The sequence below is a fragment of the Abramis brama genome, assembly GCF_963993115.1.
Source record: "Abramis brama genome assembly, chromosome: 10".
In the NCBI taxonomy this organism is placed as follows: Eukaryota; Metazoa; Chordata; class Actinopteri; order Cypriniformes; family Leuciscidae; genus Abramis; species Abramis brama.
Window position 1 is genome coordinate 2628020 of NC_139972.1, and position 9481 is coordinate 2637500.

The following is a 9481-nucleotide window of genomic DNA, read 5'->3' on the forward strand; positions in this document are numbered from 1 at the left end:
CTCTCTCTCTCCCCCCCCCCCCCCCCCCTCCTCTCTCTCCCCCCCCCCCTCTCTCTCTCTCCCCCCCCCCCTCTCTCTCTCCCCCCCCCCCCCCTCTCTCTCTCTCCCCCCTCTCTCTCTCTCCCCCCCCCCTCTCTCTCTCTCCCCCCTCTCTCTCTCCCCCCCCCCCCCCCCCCTCCCCTCTCTCTCTCTCCCCCCCTCTCTCTCTCCCCCCCCCCTCTCTCTCTCTCTCTCCCCCCCCTCTCTCTCTCTCTCTCTCCCCCCCCCCCTCTCTCTCTCTCTCTCCCCCCCCCCTCTCTCTCTCTCTCTCTCTCTCTCCCCCTCTCTCTCTCTCTCTCTCTCTCTCTCTCAGCTGTTGCGTCTCAGATGGATCGATCCGCACAAGAGCTGTTCCTGAACTTTATGGTGGTGTTCATCACTGTTCTGCTCATGTGGTTACTGGTCAAACAATATCAGGACTCATGAAGAGTGACGAGCCCATACCTCACCATCATCATCACCATCATCATCCTCATCACCATCCTCATCATCCTCCTCATCACGAGAGGAAGGACAGTGATCATGAGACGGGGATGTTTCTGCAGACGGATGGAAGATGACGGATCATCAGATGTTTTCACTGCGTCCTTATGGATTATTGTCACTTATGATTTACTAGTCTGGATGTTTCAGGAAAGAATTCTCAAATTGAAGCTTGGAGCTGAAAGAGTAGCAATTGATTTGTTTTATTAGTTTTAATAAACAACTCTTTGGCAATGCAGTTGTGTGTTTTTTGAGTGTGCGTGTTTGTGAGTCTGTACGTGTGTGTTTGTGAGTGAGTGTGTGTTTGTGTGTGTGTGTCTGTTTGTGTGTGTGTGTGTGTGTGTGAGTGTGTGTGTGTTTGTTTGTGTGTGTTAGTCTGCGATGGCTTCAGCGTGATCCCCCCAGGGGTCTCTATAGCGATTGAATCTGATCACCTGACAGTGAAACTCAGTTAGCGCTCGCGGCATCGGCGTCAGCTCCCGCCACTCGGAGCGTCGGCTGTCGAACACCTGCACTCGTCCGAGATCTCGTCCGGCGAATAATCCCCGCCCAGGATGTAGATCTTATCCTGCACGCCGATAGCGCCCGCGTTAAACCCCGCGCACTCAAATGACCCCTCGCCTTTCCACACGCAGGAGTCCGCGCAGAAGCTGAAGACTTTTATAGGTGGACAGATCGCAGAGGTACAGCGTGTCGTTCACGGACACGGACTTGACGAGCGTGGCGTGGAAGAACTGTCCGAACTCCGCCACTAGTTGGCACCACTGATCCGTGACGGCGTCGTAGCGGAAGAAACAATCCAACGACGGATTAAACGCTTCAGAGATTTCCAGCTCAGATCCAAGAGCGTAGATAACGCTTCCACACGCGCTCGCTTCGGAAAGTAGATCCCCTTGGGAAGCGGGCTAACGGATTCCAAATGTTGCTAACGGGATCAAAGTACTCCACGTCTAGAACGTTTTTCCCGCCGATGGCGTAGATGCGGTGCATTGCAGCGACGCATGTGTGCATGGTCCGCGGGTGGTGCATACGTAAAGCTGGCGTGTAGCTACGCGTGACAGGACAGTAGCACCACACTTCATCCGTAGCATCGTGCTCCGGCGTGGCGATGTGCAGGCGAACTGCGCGACGGCAACTCCCACGGCATCCGCCGACGACGAACAGCTTCTCGGCGAAGCCGACGAGAGCCGATCCGGGTAGATCTAAAATGTGCGCTGCGTCCTGCGCCAACTCTGTCCAGCGATTAGCGCAGACGTCGTAGCAGAACGTACACCGATTCTCAGCGCTTTCCTCAGTTTTGTGCACGAAAATATAGCTGGAAGTCGTCGAAGGCCGAGCATCGGAAAACAACCCGGTGGATTCGCGAGTGCGCACGAGTGCTTCGCTAACAATGCTAATGCAAGGTCCATCGTCGGTTAGCAGCTGCTTGGTGTCCTCCAGCGTGGCGGGCGGAAGATGGTGCAGACGGACCTGTGGCAGGAGCTCTGGTAGCAGGATCCCGCGTGACTGCGGGTCGTAGCGTGTCCAGCGGAGTAGCGCACGCAGGACGCTAGCTTCATCCGGTACGCTGAGCGCGTCAGACGCTAGGCAGCGCTCCAGCACCGGCGCCGGCATCTCCAGGAAATCCGGTCCGGAGGAAAGTGTGTGGAAGTTCTGCATGACGAACTCTGTGGCGCGACTTAGCAGGTGCGCGGAACCGTATCCCTCTGCGACCGCTAACAGGTGCAGGCAGTTAGAGAGATCCAGGGTTTGGACCAGGAAGTCACTGCAAGCATGTGACAGGAAACTGACCTGTGCGAATGACAGAGGAAAGACATGCGGAAGCTGAACGTTTTCATACGTTCAGAGACAGTTCTCTTCCCACACTGATCTCTTTTATTTGGTTCCAAACAGGGTTATTATTATGACAGCTTGTTTCTGCCAAGGAATAACATTTTTTTTAAAGGGGGGGTGAAATGCTATTTCATGCATACTGAGTTTTTTACACTGTTAAAGAGTTGGATTCCCAAGCTAAACATGGACAAAGTTTCAAAAATTAAGTTGTACGTTTGATGGAGTATTTCTGTGCCAAAAATACTCCTTCCTGTTTGTCACAAGTTTCGGAACGTTTTTTTCGAGTATGGGCCTGTGTGACGTCAGATGGGGCGGAATTTCCTTATACGGGTCCTAAGGGCACTTCTCCCGGAAGGGCGCGCGCGCACCCGTAGACCAGGGCCCGGTTTGCCAAAGCGTTCTTATCTCTAAGTAGTTCTTAACCTATTCCTTAACCTCTCTCTTAACCTTATGGGACGGTTCCCGAAACGTTCGTTCGCTAAGTATATCTTCTGTAAGTCACACTTTCGTAAGGTTGGTCTGGACCGCTCTTAGCTTTACCTTATCACTGTTGCAGGTCTATATGAATATAATTCTGAAGTTTTAATACACCCAGACAGTATTAAATTAGGCTAATTCAAGTGTTTTCATGCAAAGAATAAAATTGTCATTACACTGATTGTTGTTAGATTTTTAATTATATTATTATACAATATTATTAATTTAATTAAAACGCTCTTTTAAAGGCCAGTGAAAGCATAGGCTACTGTCAGTTAAGTCGTATTCGGACGCTAATATTGTTTCTCATGGGCTCGTCCGGTATTTTAAACATTTACAAGGTTAAGTCTGTGATTTTAGTGCCGTCCGAATCCATAATATCAGTGTTTTTCTCACCCAGCCTGCGTAAAAATCCCTGGCCAAATTAGTACCTTCTGTTTTTTGACAAACAGGTCGTGTGGGAATTTAATTGCCGTCTGAATCCACATCTCCGAGTTTACAAGAGATTCAAAATTCACGGTTTAAACCCTTTTTGATCACTGCCGAGCACCGCACGCAAGATGTAAACTTTTATTACTGAAATGCTGGAAAGTATTTACAAGAACAATATTTCATCGCAGCTCCACCACAGCGAACAAAAATGGGAAAGAGAAGAAGGCACGTAAATTTTGAAAAGGTTATTGTGGCAGCAATATATGTTACAATTTTAAAATATGTAGGCTAGGCTATTATAGGCTATTATAGTTTGGATTATTTTTTATAATATCCAATAATCATAATAAATTGCAATTTCAACTATTTCTGAAGTGCTTCATTTATAAAGATCACCGCTTTCTCACATAAACAGCCCCTGCACGAGAGAATAATTGATTCTCGAGCCATCGATATCAAACAATTCAGCACCATCGCCACGGACAGCGCCGGGTAACGTCGCACGTAAGAAGGAATATCTTAAGCAGCTTCCTAAGGTATGGTTCGGGGAACACACTTAGGAACATAAACACCTTTGGTAAGATATATCTTTCGAGCTTTCTTAGCGCGCTAAGAGTGAGCGTTATCGGGAAACCGGGCCCAGAGCGAGAGAGCGAAAGCAGTACGCCCATCAAAGCGCTGTGCTCGGCTTTAGGGAAGTCATCGGCAGTCACAGGACTTAAAGAAATAAACAATGTCAAAGAAGTCTGATTTTGGTTGCCAGGGCAAGACAACCCTGCACAGATTCCCAAAGAACCCGGCGTTAAGGGACCAGTGGATGGAGTTTGTTTCTCCAGAGCATCAACGGAGTTGTGCAAGTGTTCTTGTTTGTTCCCTGCATTTCTACGATGATTGTTTTATAAACAAGGCCCAGTTCGACGCCGGATTTGCAGATCGTCTAATGCTTAAAAAATACGACGACATAAAGTGGAAATTAGTAATTTACAAAAACCGCTAAGCAAATATATACAGTTCCAGTACACACCACATAGAGACGTCCTGCTGTAGCCGTTGCTGCTCGTGTTCAATTTCAGCCTCGGGATCTGATTCTGGATCATAAATGTATGGCTGAATCTGATTGTTAGCCATGGTTTGTTTTGGATAACGTTTTTTCCTCACGGTAAAGGATGTCACAGCTTCCAGACGCTCTCAACGCAAAAGCTGCGCGCGCTCGTGATTCTTTAGCTCCGCCCACACGGCCCGCCTCCAGCCGCTCGTTTTTTTCAGCCTATCTTACAGCCTATCTTTCTTTTATAAATATAATAAAACTAAAGACTTTTTGGAGATATGAAGGATGCAATACTACTCTATAGGTACTCAAGATTAACATGAGATTGACTGAAACTGAGTGTTTCACCCCCCCTTTAAAGGTAATCGCGACTTTATCTCACAATTCAGACTTTTTTTAACTCCAGTTTATAACTCACATTTGATTTAACACATTGCTAGCATGTTTATTACATGAATTAACAAGTTAAGTTTTAACATTTTGCTAGCATGAATTAGCACATTGGTAACATGTTTTAACATGTTGTTAGCATTAACTGTTTGCATGTTTCTAGCATGAATTATGATACTGTGACATTATCCACTGTGTTTGTTTATTTGTATGTGTATCCTGATATTAAGCACTTTGGTCAACTATGGTTGTTTTTAAATGTGCTATAAATAAACGTGAACTTTGAATTAGCACATTGCTAGCACGTTTTAGCATGTTTCTAACATGAATTAACACGTTGCTACCATGTTTTAACACATTGCTAGCATGTTTCTAACATCACTTAGCACAAACTATATTTTAACAAGTTTGCTAGCATAAATTAACACACTTTTAACATGTTTTAACATGTTGTTAGCATTAATTGACACCGCATACATGTTTTATCATAAATTAACACATTGTTAGCATGTTTTAACATGTCGCTAGCACATGTTGCCTTTTTAACACATTGCTAGCATGCTTTAACATGTTGTTAAAATGAATTAGCACATTGGTACCATGTTTTAGCATGTTACTAGCATGTTTCTAGCATGAATTAACAAATTGCTACAATGTTTTAACATGTTACTAGCATATTTCTAGCATGAATAAACACATTGCTAACATTTTAAAACATGTTGCTAGCAATGTACTTTTTGGTTGCAAAAAACTGAATTCAAAATATAAAAAAAAAACTATAATAGTGTAGCGAGACTGACTCTGCTAAAGGGCTAATTTCATTTCTCTGATTGGTGGAGATTCCTCTGAAGCATCATGGGTAATGTAGTTTCTCATCAGGAATTCTGCTGTTAAACATGATTATTTAAAACATATGTTGAAATGACGCTTCGACAAAAGCACTTATCATTGAGTAACTTATGACAGTCGACTTATCATAAGTTATTAAACATCTATCCAGGTGTGGCGAAATGAACGTGCTGAGTTTCTCGTGCCTCACCTGCAGGAACGAGGCCAGCTGAAACAGCATGTCCACGTTGTCTTCTCTGATCTCTATGTGAGCGGAATAAGCGAAGTCGAGGAAAGCGTGAACGGCGGGAGCCGAGAGGTTACTGAGAGTGACGGAGCCGTCGTCTCGCTCACGCGTGTCATGCTCGAACATGGCCCTGGATAAACACACACACGCCGAAAATGTGTTTCAACATTGATAATAATCATAAATATTTCCTGAGCATCAAATCATCATATTAGAATGTATTTACAAACATGTTCCTAACATGAATTAGCACAATGCTAGCATGTTTTAGCATGATTTAACAAACTGTTAACACGTTGCTAGCATGATTTAACAACACTAGTATGTTTTAGCATCAATTAGCACAGACCTTGTTTTAACATGTTGCTAGCATGAATTAGCAAACTGATTGCATGTATCTAGCATGAATTAACTCATTGCTAGCATGTTTTAACATGTTAACATGCTTTATCACATTGCTAACATGTTTCTTACATGGTTTAACAGTGTTAACAATTTTAGCATATTGCGAACATGTTCCTAACATGAAATAGTATATTAGAGTTATTGTGTAAAAGTTTTGACCCCCTCAGTGGAAGTCTATGGGAATTTGGGATTGTTCCGAGGTCCGATACGGGAATTCCCAAAGTCGGATCAGTTAAATGCGGGTCAGAACAGTTTTTATTTTTGTTTTGTGATGTGATGTATATTGTGTGAAGAAAGCGGTGTTCGCCTGTGCAAAACTTGCCACCTTGTTGCCAGGGTGTTGCTATGGTGTTCTGACTGGTTGTCAGAATGTTACTATGCTATGGGTTGTGGTGGTTGTCAGGGTGTTGCTATGGTGTTCTGGTTCTCAGAATGTTACTATGCTGTGGGTTGTGGTGGTGGTTTCCAGGGCGTTGCTATGGTGTTCTGGTTGTCAGAATATTACTATGCTGTGGGTTGTGGTGGTGGTTTCCAGGGCGTTGCTATGGTGTTCTGGTTGTCAGAATGTTACTATGCTGTGGGTTGTGGTGGTTTCCAGGGCGTTGCTATGGTGTTCTGGTTGTCAGAATGTTACTATGCTATGGGTTGTGGTGGTTTCCAGGGCATTGCTATGGTGTTCTGATTATCAGAATGTTAGGTTAAGGGGGTTGCCAGTGCGTTGCTATGTGCGATGTTTTTAGCATGTGGTGTGTGTTTGTTCACCTGAAAAAGTCGCTACAGGCCGCCAGAACACAGCGGTGGCACGGGAGCGTCTCGTCCTGCACCCGGATGCGGAAGTCGAACAGCGCGCGCCTCTCCCGGAAGGCCTGAAGAACCCCGAGCACGCGCTGACCGTGTGACGCGCACACCAGCGACATGGAGCGCGCCTCATCGTGATGCGCGTCCATCAGGTTCAGCGCCAGTCTGACATCAAGCGTCTCACAATAGACATGTTTTTAGTTGTGTAGCGATTCACAAGCTTGTTTGTGGACATTAAAGATTGATAAATATCAGTGTTAATATTTTACAGTGACTCATCATGACTATGTAAACAGCGCTGAAGTACCTGAGCTGATGGCGTTCCTCTGCTGTCCAGTGATCAGAGCTGAGACATCAGACACAAACTCACACAAATGAAACTCAGTGACTTTAGCATTCTTGCGTATATGAACGAATCCTATGAAGGCGTTTCGATTTAACTGGGAAGGATGATCGATACTGACGCTTCAGCACCCGGGACAGCGCTCAGTCTCCACTGCGCATGCGCAGAGATGAGCGAGCCGAGTGCGACGGAGGAACTTGATTGGCTCTCTTCTCTCTCTCTCTTATTTATTTTTTATAATTAGTGGCAGTGTATGGAAGCCCATTTCCGCCATATAAGAAAAAAAAAACACGTTTTCGTAAATCATAATTATGACAAACAAGTCGAAATTATGACATACTAAATCGGAAAAATGACTTACATATCAAAATTATGACAGTTTACATTATAACAATAATTATGACAGTCTAAATTAGGACTTCAGACAAAAGTGAAAATAAATCTAAATTATGTCTAAGTCGAAATTTTAACTTAAAATATTATAATTACAGTCTAAATTATGACTTTAAAAGTCATGATAAAAAAAATAATTATAACACCAAGTAAAAGTGACAAAAAATTACGTCTAAATTATGACAAAAAGTCTTAATTATGAAATACTAAATCGAAATTAGGCCTTAAGACAATTACGACAGTAATTTATGATGAAGTCGAAAGTATTATTTAAAATATCCAAATTATGACATAAATGTCTTCATTATGACACAAATCAAAATTATGAGTCAAAATTAGAATTTAAAATGAAATTATCATTATGACATAAAATATCTAAATTGTGACAAAATCTAAATTATAACACAAAAATTTAAATGACAAACCAAGTCAGTTAGGACTTTAAAAGACAATTATGACATGCATAAAGTAATTTATGAGATGAAAAGTCAAAATTATGAATTTAAATATAAGATAAAGAGGCTAAATTATGCCAAAACTTATGACAGACCCAGTCAAAACTAAGACTTAAAAAGGCAATTATGACATACCAAGTAATTTAAAACTAATTATGATTTACCAAAGCAAGATTTTTTTCAGTTTGATTTTCCTCCTTCCAGTGGAGAAGCTGCTGTGTTCTGCTGAGATCAGACCGGGGCTAGTCGTCACACAGATTATAAGAGCAACAAACGAAGAGAAACATATACATCAACACTCCAGATTTCTTGACTGAATGAGTTTATTGTGGAAAGGTAGGTGTGTGTGTGTGTGTGTGTGTGTGTGTGTGTCGTCACTGCGATGTGGCCATGATGCTGGAGACGCCTGTGAACATGAAGACAACATCAGTCAGACTCTGAGTGACAACAGCAGCTAAACGTCAGGCATCACACACACACACACACACACACTATACATCTATCTTTCATTATACACATTATACATCTTTCTTGTACATCTATCTTTATGAGGACATTCATTGACACAATGCAGTCTCTAGCCGCTTCCCCTAACCTTACCCATCACAACTAAGCCTAACCCGACCCCTGACCCTAAACCGACCCTTAACCTCATTATAACCTTATCCCTAAAACCAAGTGTTGACCCTCAAACGGGCCTTTAAAGGCTCTCAGAGAGTGAGGACCTTGTTGTACAAGTACACTCACACACACACTCTCTCACACACACACTCTCACACACACACTCTCACACACACACTCTCACACACACACTCTCACACACACACTCTCACACACACACTCTCACACACACACTCTCACACACACACTCTCACACACACACTCTCACACACACACTCTCACACACACACACTCTCACACACACACTCTCACACACACACACTCTCACACACACACACTCTCACACACACACACTCTCACACACACACACTCTCTCACACACACACTCTCACACACACACTCTCACACACACACTCTCACACACACACTCTCACACACACACTCTCACACACACACTCTCACACACACACTCTCACACACACACTCTCACACACACACTCTCACACACACACTCTCACACACACACTCTCACACACACACTCTCACACACACACTCTCACACACACACTCTCACACACACTCTCACACACACACTCTCACACACACACTCACTCTCAAAGTCGATCTTCTCCACGATGTTCTTGGGCTTCACACACTCCTCCTGACTGTGGATGAAGATCTGACCGTCC

The 9481-nt window shown here is 43.9% G+C and overlaps 3 protein-coding genes across 4 annotated transcripts in view; 1 reads left to right on the plus strand and 2 right to left on the minus strand.

Moving 5' to 3' along the window:
* Positions 1-354: 354 nt before the first annotated feature.
* On the plus strand, positions 355-756 carry sln (sarcolipin). Its single transcript, XM_084127353.1, has one exon. The coding sequence runs from the start codon at positions 367-369 to the stop codon at positions 463-465; it is 99 nt and encodes a 32-aa protein (XP_083983479.1). The 5' UTR covers positions 355-366; the 3' UTR covers positions 466-756.
* kbtbd3 (kelch repeat and BTB (POZ) domain containing 3) lies at positions 614-7488 on the minus strand. The gene is given in 8 exon segments (XM_084127320.1): positions 614-1036; positions 1039-1183; positions 1185-1396; positions 1399-1435; positions 1441-2313; positions 5742-5907; positions 6945-7200; positions 7288-7488. Coding segments are annotated over 7 exon segments (1761 nt in total). The 5' UTR covers positions 7130-7200; positions 7288-7488; the 3' UTR covers positions 614-893.
* A 988-nt stretch (positions 7489-8476) lies between these two features.
* The window catches only part of eif3k (eukaryotic translation initiation factor 3, subunit K), a 12227-nt gene continuing 11222 nt past the window's right edge, over positions 8477-9481 (minus strand). For both annotated transcript variants that reach the window (XM_084127348.1, XM_084127347.1), the window contains exons 7-8: positions 9405-9481; positions 8477-8577 (exon numbers count right to left, since the gene is read on the minus strand). The exon at positions 9405-9481 is cut by the window's right edge and continues 49 nt beyond it. In XM_084127348.1, coding sequence (XP_083983474.1) covers positions 8546-8577; positions 9405-9481 — 109 coding nt within the window. In that variant the 3' untranslated portion in view covers positions 8477-8545. The remainder of the gene's footprint in view (positions 8578-9404) is intronic.

Bases quoted from the DNA above. Each gene is read 5' to 3' on its own strand.
- sln (XM_084127353.1), top strand. From the start codon at position 367: ATGGATCGATCCGCACAAGAGCTGTTCCTGAACTTTATGGTGGTGTTC.